Source organism: Chanodichthys erythropterus, chromosome 16 (assembly GCF_024489055.1).
Source record: "Chanodichthys erythropterus isolate Z2021 chromosome 16, ASM2448905v1, whole genome shotgun sequence".
Classification (NCBI taxonomy): domain Eukaryota; kingdom Metazoa; phylum Chordata; class Actinopteri; order Cypriniformes; family Xenocyprididae; genus Chanodichthys; species Chanodichthys erythropterus.
In genome coordinates this window covers 24,757,876-24,780,971 of record NC_090236.1, presented here as the reverse complement: position 1 = coordinate 24,780,971, position 23,096 = coordinate 24,757,876, and the positions used below count along the sequence as shown (strand labels likewise).

General features: G+C 38.0%; 1 protein-coding gene across 2 annotated transcripts in view; it reads left to right on the top strand.

The window, feature by feature from the left end:
* Positions 1-23,096, top strand: part of dpydb (dihydropyrimidine dehydrogenase b) — a 134,759-nt gene that overhangs the window by 71,065 nt on the left and 40,598 nt on the right. For both annotated transcript variants that reach the window (XR_010891929.1, XM_067363026.1), the window contains exons 14-16: positions 3,873-4,037; positions 10,452-10,520; positions 20,653-20,736. Coding sequence is in view for 1 of the 2 variants with exons in the window: in XM_067363026.1 (XP_067219127.1) it covers positions 3,873-4,037; positions 10,452-10,520; positions 20,653-20,736 (318 nt within the window). In the remaining variant the exon portion in view is untranslated. The remainder of the gene's footprint in view (positions 1-3,872; positions 4,038-10,451; positions 10,521-20,652; positions 20,737-23,096) is intronic.

Genomic DNA, 23,096 nt, shown 5'->3' with positions numbered 1-23,096 from the left:
TCACTCGTCCCTTGATCTACGGCGGACCCTAGCGCAAACGCAAGGACACAGCAAAATAGCAGCGGGAACAGATTCCATACCCTCTTTCAGAGCTTGTTCTGTTTCAACATAATGATGGCTATAGTCATAGAGGTAACAGTGGCCGAACACTTTCCTCTGTCAGCTTAAAACATAGCTGAACTGTTTAAATGGCAGACAGACTAATATTTAACCGGAGATTTTCTCTGAGGAGAGCGTGAAAGAGGAAGTGGGGGTTGGCAGCTCATCGGGACAGAGTAACCGCGGCGTCTGTAATTACCCTGGATGTGCCTCCAGGCCGGCCTATCAGAGGGCTTCTTCGGACGTACAAGTGTGGCGCATGGCATGACATTTGATCACTCTGTTATCATGTGTGTTCCTTTTGGGAAAGGTGCTGGCTTAAAAGGGGGATTACTGAGCTGTGCCGGTGTGATAAACCCCCTCAGTTTGCTGAACGCCACACACGAGGCCACGACTAACCACTGACCTCATCTCATACTAAAGAAGTATGTGATTTCATCCTAGGATAATGTTTGGCAGGTTAACGCATGCTAAAGGGCTCAGAGAACCAGAGATTATTTACTTACCACTGGATATCCTTCACACGCATTACCTTAAAGAGGGTACTCACACTGAAAGTGTAAATGTAGTTGGAGATGTGGGTAATATATTACTCATACCTCATATATCTCACACTTCCAGATCATTTCTCCACATCTCCTTCATTCGCAATAATGAATATGCTGAGTTTCTAACTTAAGCAACATACACTCTAAAAAATGCTGGGTTAAAAACAACCCAAGTTGGGTTGAAAATGGACAAACCCAGCGATTGGGTTGTTTTAACCCAGCGGTTGGGTTAAATGTTTGCCCAACCTGCTGGGTAGTTTTATTTAAACCAACTATTTCAAAATTGCTATATGGCTAGCTTAAAATGAACCCAAAATAGTTGGGAAATTAAAAACCAAATGCAATTAGAGACAACAATAATAGACAAAAGGTGAATGTTTATTAATAAGCTTTAATATTTTATTAATATAAATGTAATAAATCTTTATTGTTTAATAATTATTCATTGAAAATTAATAAATGTTCATTTCCAACATACTTTGGGTTAATTTTAATTAAGCAATACAGTAATTTTCAAACAATAGTTGAGTTAAATAAAACTACCCAGCAGGTTGGGCAATTATTTAACCCTACCGCTGGGTTAAAACAACCCAATTGCTGGGTTTGTCTATTTTCAACCCAACTTGGGTAGTTTTTAACCCAGCATTTTTTAGAGTGTATACCATTCTGTGGAGACACTCTTGGCATTAGCATTGAAAGCAGATGTTGTGTTGAAATGAGAGCAAAACCAAAGACAACAAAATCACTGGCAGGTTTAACGCTCTCACGTTTGGAGGCGTTTCACAGAGGCGTTCGTGATCGGAAGATGCTCCGGATTCACTACAAATCACATGTGTTTCATTGTAATAATGAAGATGTTTTTTTCTTCCAATGTTTCAAAAGGAAAACTCACATAGGCCTGCTGTACTGTAGATACATTAACAGATTGTGCTGTAGTTATTTTCAGCTCACATGCAGCCACAGATTTAAAAAAAAAAAAAAATAATAATTTTTAATTTTGTAGGTAAAAAAGACAGAAATCAATTTACAACAAGTCAATTACAGTGGTCCCCAGAAAATCTACAGGGAAAAAAAAAAAAAGATTTTACATAATGTAACTTTAGATATTAATTAAATATATCTAGCACTTTTACCATTTTTAACCAAATTTTATATTAATACTATTTCGTTTTGCTTTCAATAGTCACAAATTTACTATTTTATTGTATTGAAATCTTTAGTTATTAACATTCACACGTAAGTTTAAAATATTCTAGCTGAGATTGGTGTGAGTTTATTAAAGCAGAACTAAGTAACTTTTTTACCTTCATAAATAGTTTTCTAAGTCCTTACGATGGTTAATTGACTTGTAGTGGTGTGTTTGAGGCGAGCACTAACCCCCTCTGGCACGTCTACGCCAAAAACAGCAAGTTCAGCTGCGCCGACCCGACACAATCTCGCCTCATGTTCACGTTCACGCGAGAGTGACAAAATGCTTTACGGTGATTCGAAAACAATGTATATATTATGACTTTATAAGACAGTTTCGAAAATTACCCACCTCTATCTAGATTTCTTGTACCCTACTGTATTTGCAAAACTACTGCGCTGGTGAGCGTTGTAGTCGAGCTGAGCTTGGAGTATTTACGACAGTGTGATTCACTGAAGGAACCTGTAGGGGGTGCTTCGCAAATCTTACTGAGTTCCGCTTTAAGGCGACTGTTATTTTAGAATGAATCACCTTATTATTCCCATGCCGACATGTCAAGCCAGTAATGTGACACACCATTGCCACAATAATGCTGTATGACTAATGTATCATTTTTTTATTTTTTATTTCACTTTTCCTTTTCATTCAAAATTTTCACAAACTTGTTAACTGAATCATAAAATTTCTGATATCCCGATTCTCAAATATATGTAAGTAAATGTATTTTGTTGTTTAAACACCTTTATAATGATCATGTTATTAGATCTATAACAGGCGATGGACACCTCCATGTTAGTTAGTGCAATGCTGAGAATGAGAGAGTTGCCAGTTTTATATCAAATTCTGTAACCGTGGTAGAATTCACAAAATTCGATAGGTCACAGAATTTGGTGTTACACTGGAATTACAACACATAAGTTCATCCACTTTTCCCAAAACACATGAAAGTAAGTGGACGATGAGCTGGGAGAAGAATAAGTAAACTTCATACTTGAAGGATTAGTTCACTTCTAAATGAAAATTTCCTGATAATTACTCTACACAATCCCAGCCGAGGAATAAGGGTCTTGTCTAGCAAAACGACTGGTCATTTTTTTTCAAAAAAATACAACTTTATATACTTTTTAACCACAAATGCTTGTCTTGCACTGCACTGCTCTGCTCTGCGCCACGCATTACATTGAAAGGTCACTTCCTTCGACATAAGTGTGTATTTTACAAACTGAAACCAAATGAACAAACTCGATCAACGATCCAAAGTTTTTGTGTTTTGTAGAGGTTTATCTTACTTGATGGGGTGTAAAAAAAATTTACTTAACTTAATACAAAATATTTTTAATATTTTTAATAATTAGCTTCAGAAAAAAATCAATTGTTCAATTCAGGAAAAAAAATATATCTTTACAATATCATATTTACTAACACAGTGTGTCTTTATACATAAATATATTGCTGCTTTTTATATTTTTCTCTTTTTTGTAAATCACCTTGAAAAGCAACCTTTAACAGTGCTGCAGCATATAAAAATAAAGTTAATTACTTTTATTATTATAATCATATTTCAGGGTCCTGGGCATTGAGGTAGTTAAGTAGTTAAAAAGTTTTTATTTTCTTTGGCCATTTGTTATTTTGCCTCTGGTGCCCCCTCAAAAAAAAAAAAAAAAAAAAAAGTTGTACGACGCCCCTGGTTATCTTAATTGTTTAAAATTGTGTGGCTTCTAATTAACACATGCAAATGAATCCTAATTGCTCTTACTAATGGGCCATGCTCTCTTATCAATTCATTTATCATAGTTTTCTCTTAATTGTGAAAAAAGGCTAAAATTTGTTTGATTGATGCTTGTATCATGAATATATAGCAAGCATTTGTGGAGTCTGACATTATGATAAAGAAAGGACAGATGTGTGTGCAAAGGTTTCAAAGAAAAAATGCATTCAAGTTTGATCACTTTCAGCCTAGCTAATGCGGTTTGTGCGCTCCGTCAGTGCTAATTGCAGTTTAGTGAACAGTGACAAAGTTTCTCTCTCTCTTGCAGGATTTGGTGACAAATGTTTCACCTCGAATCGTGCGTGGGACCACCTCAGGCCACATTTTCGGTCCTGGCCAGGGCTCGTTCCTCAACATCGAGCTCATTAGTGAAAAAACAGCCGCCTACTGGTGCAAGAGCGTGGCTGAACTCAAAGCCGACTTCCCCAAAAATGTGAGTTCACTTTCAGCTTCTCTTGTCTTTTCTCTTTCTTCTTTACTCTTATTCCTGCAGAAGTTTTTTTCATAATGTGATTCATTACTTTGTTTCTTACTTTTTGAGACTGTGGAGCCTGTCAGTGTTTTATCAACAACCATAATTCTCTATAATAGAGGTGCCATCTTTTTCCCTCGTTTTCTGTCCCTCAGTAATTCGAGACGCTTTTGCTCTGTGCATGTTAACTGCTTCACGAGTAATTGTGTAATAGAATCTCACTAATAGAAGATTTTCCAAGGCCTTCATTCTCTTCTTCTCCCTCCTCACAGTCGCTCCGCAGGCAGATGACAATAGCTTTTTGTAGTGTTCTTTTCATCGCAATCAGCCATCTCTTTTCTCTCTAATCATTTGCAATGAGACAGCCCGTTTGAGCACAAAATAACTTCCTCAACTTTTGTTGTCTGCCTGCTTCACTCAAGGGTGAGATTAATTTTGAATTACAGGGTGTAATTATGAGGCACAACGTCACTTTTCACACTAACCCCTTGGATCCCTCCTTCACACAGATGTGTCTCATTTTTTTTTTTTTTTCTTTTTTTTTTTTTTCAAACTGGCTTTACCTGTCTACATAGGAAGCTATCATTGTAGACAACATCCAAACTGAAATTGAAATTAATATAATGCCTTGTTACTAGGTAGTAACTGCACACTGCTTAAATTAGTGTGTTTTTTTAAGAGTTTGATATCGACTTGTTGTTAAGATTACAGCGGAATAACCTAATAAACAGAAATACATATCACATAATTATATTTGGTGCCATAGTCGGAGAGTCTATTTACACTTAGCACAAATAGCCCACCTTGTTGGCAGAGGCTATTTACACTAATAACTCCGCTCACTGACGTCTGGTTGGATCAAAGAAAACTACGGAAGACACTGACTTGTCAAGAGCAGCAATAGTGTAGGGGTAAAGCGCGTGGAAGAAAGTTTTGACGCAAATCGACCAGTGTTTGTATCCACCTTTTGCCGAACTCACTCTTCTCCCTTTTCTCATCACATATCAGATTGGAAAGGCATTTATTTTAAATAAAGAAAATATTCGAAAAGTTGAAATTAAGTTTCTAACGTGTGTTTAATAATTTATCAGTTTATCAGGGGAGGTGTAGGGAGGGCTTTATTGTCCGAATAAGGCAGAATCCATTTAATAATTTTAATAAATGTAATAATTTGCACTCTGTTCTTATTGCATACTGTTTAATGTACAACAACACTGAGGTGCAAATAGTAGCCTATCTGCCGCTATTTATAAGTATGAATAGCATTAACTATTATTTACACTTATTTCAAAGAAAATAGTGTAAATAGAATCTATCGCTACTTGAATTTTGTGTAAATAGAATCTATTGCTATTTATACTTGGCATATATCGCTAAGAAAATATGCTGTTTTCACTTAGTATAAATAGAATTGAAGACTTCAGATGCAAAAGCCTCTAAGTGCCGTCTGAAATTGTCTTATAAAATAAGCATTTTTATCAAGATCGTATGTTTAGGTTTAGTAATTTCACTTTAATGTCAATTAATAGGTCATTTTCATTGCCATTAAAGTGAAATAACTGAACATAAATATACAAGCTTGATAAAAATGCTCATTTTATAAGAACATTTCACATGGCACTTAGAGGCTTTTGCATCTGAAGTCTTCAATTACTATTCTATTCTAATACACTTAGTGTAAATTACATCTAGCGCAATTTGCACTTAGTTCAAATAGCCACTGTCAATAATCAGATATTTTTCATTAGTGAATGAAAGATCATGTAACCTGTGTGATTGTTTGATTTGCCGACATTTGCCGTAATTATGACTTGTCAGACTTGCAAAAAGCTTTCACATCCTTTTAGTTACAACTTACACTTGTGCACCACTTGACAGCTGTAACATTATTTGGAAACACTCAAAAAACTAGTGGCAGAGACTTCAGCAGTATTGTGTAATAATTCTGTTTAATAATTCCTATAGTGAATGTCTATTGTTGATGTCTTAAAAATGCAAGATTAATCTGAAAATAAATTAGGCACATACAATACAATTGAATGTATGTACAGTGGCATGAAAAAGTATGTGAACCCCTTGCAGAATCTGTGAAAATGAGAATTAATTTAATAAAATAAGATTTAAGGATAATAAAAAATGCATGTTATTTTTTGGTTAGTACTGTCCTGAGTAAGATATTTTACATAAAAGATGTTTGCATTTAGTTCACAAGACAAAACAATAGCTGAATTTATTAAATAACCCATTCATAAGTATGTGAACCATTGATTCTCAATACTGTGTGTGGTTACCTGATGATCCACGACTGTTTTTATGTTTTGTGATGGTTGTTCATGAGTCTCTTGTTTGTCCTGAGCAGTTAAACTGAGCTCTGTTCTTCAGAAAAATCCTCCAGCTCCTGCAGATTCATCAGTTTTCAAGCATTTCTGCATATTTGAACCCTTTCCAGCAGTGACTGTATGATTTTGAGATTCATCTTTTCACACTGAAGACAACTGAGGTACTCAAACACAACTTTTAAAAAAGGTTCAAACATTCACTGATGCTCCAGAAGGAAACACGATGTATTAAGAGTCGGGGTGTGAAAACTTTTGAACAGGATGAAGATGTCACAATTTTTCTTATTTTGTTTAAATATCATTGTTTTTCATTTAGTACTGCCCTTTGGAACCAACAGAAGATACTTGCATGTTTCCCGGCAGAAAAATTAAGTACAGTTTACCTTGATATTTGAATTCAAAAGTTTTCACCCCTCGGCTCTTAATGCATCGTGTTTCCTTCTGGAGCATCAGTGAATGTTTGAACCTTTTTTAAATAGTTGTGTTTGAGTCCCTCAGTTGTCCTCAGTGTGAAAAGATGAATTTCAAAATCATACAGCCACTGCTGGAAAGGGTTCAAATATGCAAAAATGCTTGAAAACTGATGAATCTGCAGGAGCTGGAGGATTTTTCTGAAGAACACAGTTCAGTTTAACTGCTCAGAAAAACAAGAGACTCATAAACAACCATCACAAAACATAAAAACAGTCGTGGATCATCAGGTAACCACACACAGTATTGAGAATCAATGGTTCACATACTTATGAATGGTTTATTTTAATAAATTCAGCTATTGTTTTGTCTTGTGAACTAAATGCAAACATCTTTTATGTCAAATATCTTACTCAGGACAGTACTAAACAAAAAATAACATGCATTTTTTATTATTCCTCTTATTTTATTAAAATAATTCTCATTTTCACAGATTCTGCAAGGGGTTCACATACTTTTTCATGTCACTGTAGCTAGCACAAAGTTATACAACTAACATCTAATGTATGGCTAAGGCCACATCCACACGAAGCCAGAGCTTTCCCTATCCGATCTTTTTTTTTCTTCGTTCTAAAAAAAATAATCTGTAAACACGCCGTTGTCTCCAAAAATATCTGTGTACACACGAAACCACTTAAACCGACTCAAAGCGATGTAGTATACATGCCAGACCAGTATGTGGCGCTGTAATTCTGCCAAATACACTAAAAATGGAGAATACGACTTGGAGCATGTGCATAAACCTTGCACGCTGTATACAAACTTTAGTAAAGCTTAGTAATAAATCTTTACTTTAGTAAAGCTAATAGGCTCAGTAGCTTCTGCAGCATGAACACAAGCATGTAGTCTGCCATTGTTGTTGTTGTTGCTGTTAAGTGACGTAGCGGTGTCTGACTAGGGTCGAGACATGGGGTGATGACATTGTTTCACAAAATATACAGATTGGCTATACACACACAAAAGGGTGTCGTTTTCAGATTTATCCACTCTGGCACCCGGTTTCAAAAAATAGCAGTTTCAGGCTCCCAAAACAGCAGTTCTACCAGAAAGACTCAGGAAGCAAAGAAACGTTTTAATACAATTTATTCAACAGTATGAATGTAAATATCAAATAAATTATACAGTTCTTTGGCGTAGGCCCCGTCCATAGTACAATCCGGAGGGTAGCAGACGTTTGCAGATCCTGCCTGAAGATGAAGGCAGGGGCGGAGCCTACCCCCAATGTATGGACAGGGACCGACCTGGTGGTGGTGGGGAGGATGGGGGTGAACGCCGGCGATGGTATCTGCGAACACGATAGTGGGTGGGAACAGAACTTATGTACTCAGGTGACGTGTAATGATTGGTTAGAATATGAGCAATGACGTGCATTAGAGTCTTCCGGGTAGAACTTCCGCTAAACGCTCCCATATCTGTCTGGACGAAATACTGATACGATAAAAAATGCTTATGTGTACAGCTAAACGGGTCTCCTTGTGGACGGGCTCTAAATAAGCATATCATTTGACATTAGCATGTTGCTAGGCTAATGACATAGGACTCTGGTAAACATTACAATACTGTATTGTACTGTATAGGTTTCAACTTAAGGAGTTATTTATACTTGATCTAACCCTAAAGAATATTTTTGTTGGTATAATCTAATAAAGTAAAGTTAATTCAGTCATATTAAAATAATATTTGAGACTTTTTACAGTGTGGGTAAATTATTCAGTTTTTTTTTTTTTTTTGTAAATTAAATGTAAGTTTATTTATGGTCAACATTTCACCTTGTACGTCATCTTGAATTTGTGTTTCCACTTCTCGCCACAGTGCATCCCCACAAAGAATATGGCCCCAAAAAAAGGGCATCTTAGGAAGAATCAATATTAAAATGCCTAAATTTAGCAATGCTCCCTTAAAATGTTTCCTCTGTAGGCAGCACACATATCCAGTGAGATAAACATAATATGCACCCTAAATTGTTTAGTAAGACCCTTATTGATAATGCTCATTGATTTTGGGCAGGTTTCAGCTATTCAACATGCCCATTATCTCCATTTACTATTTACAATTTCCATTTTTCCCCAACGCTCCTCGCCACCACGTCGTGACCTGCGCGGGCCAGCACGAACACACACTAGGGAACATTGAAGTGTGTGTTCGGCGGAGCTCATCACAGCATGTGACTAGTTCATGGTCAGGGGTGATGGGCGCATGCCGCTGGATGAAATGAATGCTTGGAGGAGCATAATGAATAACAAAATCACCGCAATAATGTCAAATTATACCGGCTCACATATTTCAGGCTCACAAACACACTCTCTGTGAGCCCGCGAGGCTCGCGAGAGTTCTGTAACTGAAGAATGGCTCGTAGAAAAAGATGCGACCCCGCCCCCTTCTCTTTTATTAATTTCCTCATATCATCGCGTGATTGACAGTTTCCACAGCGATGGGGGTCCCTAGAGGGCCAGTGTTGCCAGTGTTGCCAGTGTTGGCGGACGGGCTTGGTTACCTCAGCGCAGTGTTATTAAAGCGATAACAGGGTGATTCCTGTGCTTCTCAGAGACGTGGCCTGTCTTGCTCACTCGCTCTCTTTTGTTTTTTTCTGTCTGATTAGAAAGGGGTAGAGTATGGAAGCTTAATTCTGCCACAGAATAAAAAAAATAAAAAGGTAATTTTGAATTTTTATCTCTCAGTTTATCTCTCAAAATTCTTAGAATTACAAGATATAAACTCAAAATTCTGAGAAGAAAAGTCCAAACTGTGAGATATATACTCGTAATTGCAAGAAGAAAAGTCAAAATTGTGACAAGCTTCCATAGTAGAACAATGCCCTGCATGCATATTCACAGATTTATTTCATCTCAGTTTCTGCTAAATGCATGATAGCAAAAAGAGCAAACTTGATGTTATATTGCAGATATACTGTACATGTAGACAGAGACCCGGCCCTCATTTGTCCTCCTGACACCAATAAAACATAGTCGCTGCTTTTCTAGCCATGGTCAGTATGTGCGGTTGAGCGGAGCTCCCAGGGGTGAGCGGATGAGAGGAGGTGGGGTTAAAGCCGCTACAGGTCCCCCAGGTCCCGGCGAGATCCAGGATGGATGGACTCATAAACTTCAACACATGCTTTGGCCGCCAAGCGTTCCTCCCAGCACCCTCTGTGCCGATTTCTTTCCCTTAAAAGCGCCCGGCGAGGAGGAGACACGTGGCGTATATCTCTCCGCTTTATGGTGCGATTACAGTGTCTCCGCATACAGCGAGAGTAATACAGCTAAATCCTGCCTTGCCACAGAGGAGCTGAATAATGCCGTCAGCGTGATGTTTTTATTGTTTTAATAATACGTGCGTGCCACTGGGCATCTACAAACGCACTGAATTATAAAGCAGCACAGTTTAAGGCGGGGTAATAGCTTTTGCTGGGAGCTGGGCTGTTAAAAAAAATGAAATAAATAAATGCGGATTAGAAAAAGTGGTGGATTTTGTGCAATCGCATCAGGTGAAATCACACTTCATCAGTCATTTTCATTCCCCCTAAGGTTTTTTTTCTCTTCCTCACACTCTTTTCTTCTCTGTCTAGATTATCATTGCCAGTATTATGTGCGGTTATAACCAAGCTGACTGGACTGTGCTGGCAAAGATGGCTGAGGTAAGCCGCCATTCTCTATGTTTGCTCTGTTTGCTCCTTACACATCTCCCAACTTCAGAGAGTAATCTTATTGGAAGCATGAAAAGTAAATGTAACATGAATCCGTAAAAATTAGTTAATGTTCTAAAAATCTTGTTCCTCAAGATATCCATTTCATTTACATGTTTGAAAATCTGTTATTGTGAAGGTTTTTTTTTCTTTCTTTTTCTTTTTTTGCTTAGTGTATCGCAAAAAGAAGCATTTGTTTATCACACGCACTCTCAACACAGTGACAAACACAGTCGCATCCATATTCATAGTGTAAAGCCTCATTGGTTCTGTGGAAAGAGGCTTTTACATTAAATTTGCATTAGATACTGTATCATTGGATTTCAGCCTTTTGGGTGACAGAAGCCAACTGTGCTCACAAACTGTGAATGAGAAGTTGTAAAACTTTATAAAATGTATGTTTGCCATAGCTGGAACAAATCCGCTTCCTCTATCATAACCACACTGACCCTGACGGACTAAGTGTGCTTTTCTTCATCTAGTGGCTAAAAACAGGCTTGACTTAAGGAGATAGTTCAACCAAATATGAACATTTGTCATCCTTTACTCACTTCATCTTGGCATTTCTTGCTTCTGTGGAACTGGGAAATATTGAAGAATGTACTTGGCAGTCTTTTCCATACAATAAAAATGAATGAGAATCTTGGCTCTTGAGCTCCAAAATTACAAAAACAGCACCATATACATTTCATAAAAGTGGTCCATAGATATATATATATGATTTAATATTTTAATGTTGAATTTTCAGCATCATTGCTCCAGTCTTCAGTGTCACATGATCCTTCAGAAACCATTCTAACATGCTGATTTGCTGCTCAAGAAACATTTCTTATTATTAGAGTTGAAAACAGTTGTGCTGCTTAATGTTTTTGTAGAAACTAAGATACATCATGATTTTTGTCTTTTTAATGTCACTTTTGATTAATATAGTGCATTCTTTCAAAAAAAATAAAAAATTTAGACAATAGACTAGACTAGACTAGAACAGAATATATGGTGACAGTTTACAATAAGGTTCCATTAGGTAACAGTAGTTAATTAATGCGTTGTATTTAATTAATTGATTAATTAATGCAACTGACAATGTGAAATTTGTTACAGAATTTATTCATCTTTTTTAATGGCAGTTAGTAGAAATACAGCTGTTCATTGTTAGTTCATGTTGACCCTGTTCCATTAAAGGATTAGTTCACTTTCAAATGAAAATTAGCCCAAGCTTTACTCACCCTCAAGCCATCCTAGGTGTATATGACTTTCTTCTTTCTGATGAACACAGAGAAATATTAATAATTATCCTGATGCATCCAAGCTTTATAATGGCAGTGAACAGGGATCACGAGTAAGAGCTGAAGAAAGTGTCTCCATCCACATCCATCCATCATAAACATGTACTCCACATGGCTCTGGGGGGTTAATAAAGTCCTTCTGAAGCGAATCGATGCATTTGTGTAAAAAGATATTCACATTTAACAAGTTATGAAGTAAAATATCTAGCTTCCACCAGACCACCTTCAGTATCCAATGTATAAAGGAAGTGTAAAACTCTTGCAGTTCAAAACGCTTAAGCCAGTTTACACTTTCTTCGTAACTTAAATACGGAGGGCAGTCAGGCGGATATTTTATTTCATAACTTGTTAAATATGGATATTTTTTTTTACACAAACGCATCGCTTCGCTTTAGAAGGCCTTTATTAACCCTCTGGAGTACACGTTTATGATGGATGGATGTGGATGGAGACACTTTCTTCAGCTCTTACTCATGATCCCTGTTCACTGCCATTATAAAGCTTGGATACGTCAGGATATTTATTTATATTTCTCCAATTGTGTTAATCAGAAAGAAGAAAGTTATATACAGTTATATAAAGTTATATACACCTAGGTTATGTACACCTAGGATTGCTTGAGGGTGAGTAAAGCTTGGGCTAATTTTCATTTTAAAGTGAATCCTTTAAGTAATATTAACAGATACAACTTTTAATTTTACTAATGTGTTATTAGTAAATGTTGAAAACAACAAACTAAGATTGATAAATACTTTAAGTATTTTTCATTGTTAATGTTTAATCATTTATTTATGTAGTTAACTGTTTACAAAAGCAACCATTAAGGCCTTCCACACCAAAAATGATAACTATAAAGATAATGATAAAGATATAGTTCTAAAAATTGTTCTAAATATAAAAGAATATCAGAGTCCACAACACACCTACACTCTAAAAAATGCTGGGTTAAAAACAACCCAAGTTGGGTTGAAAATGGACAAACCCAGCGATTGGGTTGTTTTAACCCAGCAGTTGGGCCCAACCTGTTGGGTAGTTTTACTTAACTCAACTATTGTTTAAAAATTACAGTATTGCTTACTTAAAATGAACCCAAAATATCTTGAAAATTAACATTTATTAATATGTTTAATAAATGAACATTTTAATTTCATTTTAGATTCATTTTAAGTCAGCCATATAATCATTTTCAAACAATAGTTGGGTTAAATAAAACTACACAGCAGGTTGGGCAAACATTTAACCCAACAGTTGGCTTAAAACAACCCAATCGCTGGGTTTGTCCATTTTCAACCAAACTTGGGTTGTTTTTAACCCAGCATTTTTTAGAGTGTATAAAAATAACGGCACAGAGAAACAATATCTTTGGACACACTTTCGGAATGATTTTTTTCCCAGCTGATGAATGATAAAAACATTGACAGCCAATCAGAATTCATCAAACTGCACTGCACACTATCGTTCTTGATGTGAACAGGTCTTTACCGAATATATGTAATATTGCGTGCTGTTTGCCTTGTTTCTTTCACTGCTGTCTGCAACTTTAATTGAACAGACCTGCTGTCTGCAACATCCAGTTTAGATCCACTAGTATAAACTACTTTATGATACTTTATAGCATTTTTGTCTTAACTTTTAAAGAGAAATAATAAAGGCTTCAAACAGGATGAATAAATGATAAACCTTTTATTTTTGAGTGAACTATTCCTTTAAACCTAACATGTTTTGACAATCTGTGTCCTAACAAGGCAAAAGTGAAGCACAAACATGGAACCTCTTCCTAAAATTCACACAAACAATGGAGTTTCTTGTTTGACATATACCTGAGGGTTTCTGCAGACGTTTTCTGCATTACTGCAGCCGACGTATGTGTGTGTCCTCAGAGGCGTTATAATTCCCACTGGAGCTGTTTCGTTCTGTATGTAAACAACAAGTGCTGATTTGGACAGGACCCTGCCATCACTAACACTTACTGCCGCTGGTGCTCTAATTGAGGTGTCGTACGCTCTCGTACCTTCCAGTTTAACTCTTCGACGCCCTCACACACACACTCAACGATCCCACACACGTGCGTTTACATTGAGAAACCCAGGATAAGATTTGGCTCGTGCAGCGAGGAGGCTGCCTTGACGGTGAGCATCAAGACGGATAAGGAAGACGTTTGTGAGGGAGTTTAGTGGGAAGTTTCATGTACAATCATGTAAGTCATTCTCTACTGTTGTATCATTATGACAATCTTCTTCCTCCTCAACATGCCTGTGATATAATACACATTACAAAACAACCCACACTTTGGCCCTGCTTACACATAGTATTAAGATCTGTGTATTGAATGTGATGTAATAAAAATACAACTACCCATATATAACAATACAAAACTTATTTCTTTTATAAAATACTGTACTTAAAAGGCAAAAGACTCCAATGAACCGATGTGAATCAGATACAGTGCGACCAGTGTTGTCTGATTCCCAAAATGAATGTCTCTTAAAGGGCTAGTTCACCCCAAAATGAAAATTCTGTCATTAATTACTCACCCTCATGTTGTTCCACACCCGTAAGACGTTTGTTCATCTTTGGAACACAAATTAAGATCTTTGAATGCGGTCAGATTTCCCCAACTACTACTTTGACCCTTCAAAATCTTCATAAAGAGATCAGAAAACTAATTAATAAGAATCGAGCAGTTTAGTCCAAATTTTGTGAAGAGAATCGATCACTTGTTATGATAAACAGATTTAATTTAGGCTTTTACTCGCATGTAAACATTGATCAGCTCAACCAAACCTGCTTCACGCGCGAGAACAAACCTCTTCTGGAAGCTCAAACGCGCTGCGTAACACACGAGAATGAACCTCATTGGTTACGCAGCACGTTTGAGCTTTGCTTGTGCATTATTCAGGTTAGGTTGAGCTTCTGCTTGTGTTCACTGATCAATGCTTACATGCGAGTAAAAGCCTTATTGAAGCGTCAAAGTGGCAGTTACAAAGGGAGTCAATGGGAGGAAATCTGACAGAATTCTGTCATCAAAAAGATCTTCGTTTGTGTTCTGAAGATGAACGAAAGTCTTACAGGTTTGGAACAACATGAGGGTGAGTAATTAATGACAGAATTTTCATTTTGGGGTGAACTAACCCTTTAATAACTTATGCTTTTCAATGAATCAAAAACAGCGCAACCGGTATAGTCTCAATGCCAAAACGAATGTCTCTTATGAACCATTTCTTTGAGTTAAAGGTAATAAAGAGGATGTTTTGTTTTATACATTTTTACAGTATTACTTGAAACTGTCTTTACTAACTGATAAAAGACTTTATCATTTATTAGGTGCACTAAAAGGAATAATATTAATATACATCATCTGTGCATGAGGTAGGGCCTTAAAAACATCAGCCAATCGTTTACGCGATCATTGCGTAAACGATTGGCCCTCTGGCTTGTCAATCATTGCCGTGAAATTCCTTGTGAGAGACGAGCACGGATTGGCCCTCTGGCTTGTCAATCACTGCCATGACGTTCCTTGTGAGAGACGTGCACGGCTGCGCGCTCCAGTAACTTTCCACACTCCACAGGCACCGCATGCAATGTTTTTGTCCGGAGACAGGAGTAACAACTGCAGATTATGAGTTACCTGCGGTGAGTCCGACATGAATCCACTAACACGACACAGTGAATGCCGGTGGTGAACACTCGTGTTCCAATACTCGTGGCACGAGTTTTGGGAGGCGTTCCCTCGAAAAGGAGGGGGGGTTGTTCTTACGCATGCGCTCATTTCAAAAACTCAGTAACAGTCTTTGGTTTCTCAGTCGACGAAAAGATCCTCTTTATCACCTTTAAAAGCCATAACAGTAAAGACTTTTACATTGTTAAAAAAAGGTAAATGCTGTTCTTTTGAACTTTCTATTTTCTAATGTTTTCATCATTGATAATAATAAGAAATGTTTCTTGAGCAGCAAATCAGCATATTAGAATGATTTCTGAAGGATCATGTGACACTGAAGACTGGAGTAATGATGCCGGAAATTCAGCTTTGCCATCACATGAATAAATTACATATATTCAAATAAAATATATTAAAAATGAATAAAACTCTTACCGACCCTAAACCTTTGAAGGATAGTGTACAACACTTGCTACATCAGTGTATTACTTTGTGTCATTGGATCATCTGGACTGACCGTGTGTGACCACCAGAAACTGATCTCAATACAAGGAGTAAAAGGGATATTTTACTCTGATTTTCACTGTATTTGGGCTGTTTGATTTTGGATCGCTATTTTGATGCTTCATGCTCGCCTTTACTAAACACACTGTGCTTTTATGAAACTTTCAAAGACGCAGAAGATATGAGAGCGGCCTTTCTGTGGCGATGAAGTCTCACATTTTCTTGCTTTAGCTAAGAGAAGAATCCAAGAAATTTCTTAATGCTGATCATTAATTCATTCATTAAAGAAGTGCACTGTGTTAAAGGGCCCAACAGAATTGTCTATCAAAGGTGCCTTGAAGTAGCTATGAGCTGGATTGGGCTGGACAGCATGGCTTTGATCACACTGGAGTGGTTAGTTCTTGTCAAAGTTAGTGTCAGGTCTGATCAGTGTTTGTGTTGAGGCCTCTGGCTGTCTAATGGAGCATATCCAGACATCCTCCACTCACTCTGTCTCACTCACACACACAAACAACATTTTTCGGAGTCCTGCAGGTAAGCCGCAGCTCAAAGCCTGGTCCATATGTGAAGACTGAAATCATCTGGGCTTACAAATGGAAAGCTACTATAGATGCAAGTACTTATCTTCGTCTCAACGAGCGCTGCAGTTGGCTTTTGTTTTCCGTTCAAGTGGGGAGCTTTGATGTGATGTACTTTTTAGTATTTCTGGATAATAGAAATCAGCTTTGAAGTTTTCTGTTGTATGTGGTACACAAAAGCTCTTTCTCATTACACACAGGTGATGCTCTTGTTTTCCCCCATGCCTTTGTTGGGATTCACAAATAGAATTACTTGAAATCTGCCCAAGGATGCCATCTTTCCCACAAGTCGCAGGTGGAAAATGCAGAAAGGTGCCGTTGAATGTTAAGGTGCATTGTGTGCAAATATCATCTGTCCTTGGTTGCGAATTTCCTTGTTGAGTCAGCCAGCCTCTGGAAACACAGAACGGCACAAGAACTGTTCATCAGAGGCTTTATAAATTTGGTTTCTGTGGCCATGCAGCTGCATACAAATCTAAGATCACCACGAGCAACGGCAAGCATCAGCTGGAGTGGCGTAGAGCCCGTCACTATTGGGCTCAGGAGCGGTGGAAATGCATTCTCTGATTAATCACTCACTCTTCACCATCTGGCAGTATGACAAACGGATCTCGGACTGACGTGAGAATCTGAATCTGACTGAGAGGGCGACTCACATTCCCAACCTTCCACGCATGCATATTGCCGGCTGAAAAGTTTGATGGAGGAGGAATAAGAATAGTGTAGGGCTGTTTTTTTTTCATGGTTCAGGTTAGATTTTCCCTTCAGGGAAGTTATAACACATTCACACACATATATAAATTTATGCTGTGTGTGTATCTGTGTTATATCACCCTCTTATATATATATATATATATGTACAGTTAAACCAAAATGTATTCAGACACCTTTAACATTTCATTCATTATTACAGTTTATTCACTATAGTTTAAAAAAATGGAAATAAAATATAACAAAATCTTACTGTGTCAGAAAAAAAAAAATCTTAATTATGTCAGATAACACTTAAGCAAAACATGGTCAGGTCAAAGTGTATGAATAATTTTTGGTTCCCAATTTTTATCAATTTTACTGGTAGTCCACTGTAAGAATAATTTTTGGGTATAATATGTCACAGTTTCTTACATAAACTTACATAAATGAGCTATGTCCTGCACCCACTAATAAAAAAAAAAAAATATATATATATATATACTTTAAAGTATATATAGTATATATATACTTTAATGGCAATGAAAAGGACCTATTAATTGCCATTAAAGTGAAATTACTGAACCTAAACATACAAGCTTGATAAAAATGCTCTTTTTAGAAGAAATGTTTTGATGGCACTTAGAGGCTTTTGCATCTTAAGTCTTCATATATATATATATATATATATATATATGCACACACACTGTAAAACTCAATAAGTTCAGAATACTCAAACATTTAAGTTAACTTATTTTTTTAAGTTAGTAGAACTTAATTTTTTTGACAAGTGGGCGGGGCCAAGAGCCATGGAAGTGGAGCAAGGCCAGTTTGGTGCACAGGTGTCTCTCATTAACAATCACATCACCGGCATTCCTTCGCTCCCACAGTTCTCAGCCTCGCCCTACTCAAGTACATATAGTTAATTTACATAAACATCAAATTCAGATCTTGGTTAAATGTTAATTAGCAAAAACACATGCTATTATAACTATCAAAGAGACTGTCAATATATACTTGCATGTATGTAATCAAACAACATACAGTATATGTGGTCTTAAATGTCGCCATCCTCAACCTAACCCCACGGTCTACTCTTCACCAGAATGGTAACCCTACAAAACTAACATAACAGAACCCCCTGTCAATCCCAACATAACACAACATTAACACTAACTTATGTCTCCCTATGTTAATCTTATGCAAAAACACACAAAATAACACATAATTTCAACATTTATACAGTCTGATGCAAAGCATGCTGGGAATTAGAAATCTGCTGCAACTAAAACAGTTTAGTTTACTTGAAATATGTCAGTGCTGTGAACTCAAAAGTAAAAGAAAGTTTTAAATACTCATAACAGTTAATTTAACTGAACTAATTTGTTTAATTTAAGTTTTTCCTACTCAAACGAATTAAGTATTTTGAGCATTAGGGTTTACAGTGACACACGCATATTGCATAAATAATTCAAGGATGCATTAAATGGATCAAAAAGGACAGCAAAGACATTTATAATGCTACAAACGTTTTCTATTTCATATAAATGCTGTATTCATCAAAGAGTCCTGAAAAAAAAAAAAAAAAAAAAAAAACTGTTTCCACAAAAATATTAAACAGTTATATTAAACTGTTTATATTAAACTGTTTTCAACATTGATAAACAGAAATGTTTCTTGAGCACAAAATCAGCATATTAGAATGATTTCTGAAGGATCGTGAAAATTTTTGAACGGTAGTGTATATGTTATGTATATGGTGCTTTTTACATTTTAAAATATATTAAAATAGAAAACTTAAATTGTAATATTAGTTTATACTGTATTTTTTGAATTTTTCCAGCCTTAGTGAGTAGACTTTCAGAAACATTAATAAATTCTCAAACAATTAAATAGTGTGTATTCTGTGTATATACAAGAGTCTACAATTACAATTTCATTACAGTGTAAAATTACTGATAATATTTTATGTTAATCTAATGACTACCAATGCACAAGTTTTTTTTTTTTTTTTTTTTTCATATTAATATTCAAAATTCTTATCGCTCAACATCAGTACTGACCCCAGTAATGTTCATGTAGATGCAGGAAGGAAACAGCCACTGAAAATTTTCAGCATTGACTGGAAACCCTTTCCAGAGAAGTTATTGCAGTACGGACCAACATCATATTATTCTCCATCATTTGTGGAATGAAATGTTCACAAAGCAGATGTCCTCATATTTTTAGCCATATAATATATTATGCAGCTTATATCAGCACACCTTGGAGTAGATTTGCACAGTTCTGTCTCCTGCCTGCCTTGTCTGTCATTTTGTGTCTCTCAAACCCAGCCAAATCGCTCACTCGCTCTCACTTACTATCCCTCTCTCTCTCTCTCCTTCTTTTTTCTCTCCTCTCTAATGGCTGTCAGGCTTTAGGAAAGCCATGGCTGTGTGTCTGAAGCAGCAGGTTTGTAGGGTGTGTAGCGGAGAAATCGTTCTGGCTCTCCCCATTTCGGTGTGGTTCAGAACGGCCGCCAGAGCGTAATTGCCTGTTGAATGCTTTCCCACTTCCAGCACCCTCGCTCACTCACCCACTCCCCATCCACCTGTGCTGCCTTTTTTCTGCTTCCATTTTTTTATAAGACGACTCTGTGGCAGCTTTGACATGTCAAAGAGTTCTTCTGGGTCTATTTTAAGAACACCATTTTATGCTTTTTGAATGCTGGCAAGTGCTCAAGGTGTTTTTTTTCTTTTTGTTATAGATTTGTCTCTTTTTCTTTGTGCAGCTTCTGGGAGGCTCCTGCTGTTTTACATACAGTGGCCCCAAAAAGTATTTGGACACTTTAGTATATATAGTATATTAAAAATATATGTAATTGCAAAGCCGTTTTTGATAAGGAAGTGCTTTTTACGTCTTATATATATTTTATATATTGATTGGACCGCACTTACATATACACTTGGCCACATAAATGCAAAATGGATATAAATTCCATCTACTATTCCTGATCTATATGGAAATATAACAAATCTCTTTGGCAATTAGTGTTTGAGTTTCATGATTGCTTCATCTATGTGTATTATTCACATTTACGCTGGGCCGAGTCTCATCCTGTAAGTGTCTTAAACCACCTTCCAAGCTTGTTTGAGTGGTCGGATTGCTGTGAGTCTCAAATGCATCTTGGAAGGGCATTTACTACTGGTCTTGTCTTGTTGAAATACTAATCCGATCTGTAGAAATCCATTAAGCAACCTTGTTTGTTTTGCATGAGATTGTGTCATATTTCAGCTTTGGTTTTGCTTGTCTGTAAATGTAATTTTGCAGTGCAATGATTCTTGCATTTATTTCATTAGTGTTTTCCTTCATTATTTTGTGCTCAACAGGACTCTAAAGCTGATGCTCTGGAGCTAAACTTGTCCTGTCCTCACGGCATGGGAGAGAGAGGTATGGGACTGGCCTGTGGACAGGTAAGACAGTACTGCTGAAAAAACCTTCTAAACCTATGTGATTTTCTTTCCTGTGCAAAAAATGTTTATATATCATATCTTTGTGTGACTGAAACAGATTCAAGTCATTATTCTCTAAATATCGAAATATGATGGTTGCAATAGATCTCTTTCATGAGAAAAGTCAGTGTGTCCTGTTTGTGAATGAACACTTCAGATCTTTAAAATTAATCAGTTGATTTTAGGGCTGCACAATTTGGGATAACACTATTATTTTGAAACACACACGTGTTATGTTTCCATTTGCCTGTGTTCCCTTTGCTTGTTTGTTTCCATGGTTCCTGATTAGTACACACCTGTTTCTGTTCCAGTTAATTAGATCACTCTGTGTATAAATAGCTCTCATTTTCTGTTCATCCTTGTCTGTTCTCATGTCTATGTTAAAGTTGGTTGTGTTTATCTTGTTCCTCAGCATTTATCCAGTGCTCCAACATTTCTGTTATTTTCTTTATATTGCCTTCCTGGTGATGGTCTACGAGGGACATTTGCAGAGTTTGTGGAGTAGGGGGGTACTCCAGACCCAGACAGGCATATTGCCCGAGCCCATCACAGATCCTGACCCCGTGCCCGCCACGGAGCCTGAGCTAATACTAAAGGCCATCTACTTCACGGAACTCGCGTACAAAGTGGAGTCTGACCAGGTGCGTTAGCCGGCTACATTGTTCAATCCCCTGGCTCCACCTCAATTCACCGAACCCGTCACTCCACCTCAGCCTGTCAATCAGTCGGCTCTACCTTGGCTCCTCCCTCGGTTCCACCTTGGTCTGTCATCGTTCTGCCTCCACCATGGACTTCCGAGCCTTCAGCTGTGCTTTGTACCTCCACACCTTTGGCTATGTCGGGCTCCCTCTCCCACAACTCTGCCTTGGTCTACAGTCCCACTCAGTCCTCTGGCACCCAGGCTCCACCTTGGATGCTCATCGCTGCATCTCCACCTCGGCCTCCAGGACCGTCAGTGTTGCTAGGTCTCTGTCTCCTCGTCTCCTACTCTCCTTGCTCCAACCCTGGTGGTTAGACTTCTGACTACACCCTGGCTCCTCCCACCATCGGTTCCGCCGTGGGCCTTCGTCCTTGCAGCTCTTTAGGTCACTTGTATGCTCCTTCCATCATTGCCTCCCTAGCTCCTCTCTCCTTCCTCACCAGCGTGGTCCCTCTATCATCTCCCAGCTGTTGGACTTTATTTAATTAGCATTAAGGTGCGCCTTAGAGAATAGGGTATTATGTCAGGAGTATGTTTGGTTCATTGTGTTTTGGTTTGGTTCTGTTAAGTTCCCATTTGCCTGTGTTCCCTTTGCTTGTTTGTTTCCATGGTTCCTGATTAGTACACACCTGCTTCTGTTCCAGTTAACTAGTTCACTCTGTGTATAAATAGCCTTCATTTTCTGTTCATCCCTGTCCATTCTCATGTCTATTTTAAGTTGGTTTTGTGTATCTTGTTCTCTTGCATTTATCTAGTGCTCCAGCATTTGTTAATACCTTTTTATATTGCCTTCCCGGTCATGGTTCTTGAGGGACATTTTTCAGAGTTTGTGGAGTGGGTGCTGGTGAGTTGCCGTTTTCCATTCACCGTCTACTCTGCTGAGGAAGACCTCACCAGCCCCACTCCAGACTCAGACGGGCATACTGCCCGAGCCCACCACAAACCCCACGCCCATGCCCGCCACAGAGCCTGAGCCCAAGCTAATGCTTAAGGTCCTCTGCGTCATGGAGCCCGCGTACAAGATGGAGTCTGACCAGGTGCGTGAGCCGGCTACATAATTCGATCCCCTTGCTCCACCTCCATTCACTGAGCCCGTCACTCCACCTCAGCCTGTCGACCAGTCATATCCACCTTAGCTTCTCCCTCCCTTGACTCCACCTGGGACCGTCATCCTCCCTCGTCCCTTTGGCTCCACCTTGCTCAGTCATTGCTCTGCCTACACCATGGACTTCTGGGCCTTCAGCAGTGCTTCATCCCTCCACCCCTTTGGCTCCGTCGGGCTCTGCCTTCCTGCGGCTACACCTTGGTCTTCAGTCTCACTGGCTCCACCTCAGTCCCAGGCTCCACCTCGGATGTTCATCACTACATCTCCATCTCAACCTCCAGGACCATCTGTGTTGCTAGGTCTCTCTGTCTCCTCGTATGGAGTAGGCTACTTGTATGCTCCTGTCATCGCCGTCGTGGTCCCTTTATCAGCTCCTCCCAGTTTCTGCCTGTCTCCAACTTCTCATCCTCCTCCAGGGCCCCTACCTTCTCTCCTATGTTGTACTTTATTTAGTTGGCGCAAGACCTTACAGGAGGAGGTGTTATGTCAGGAGTATGTTTGGTTCATTGTGTTTTG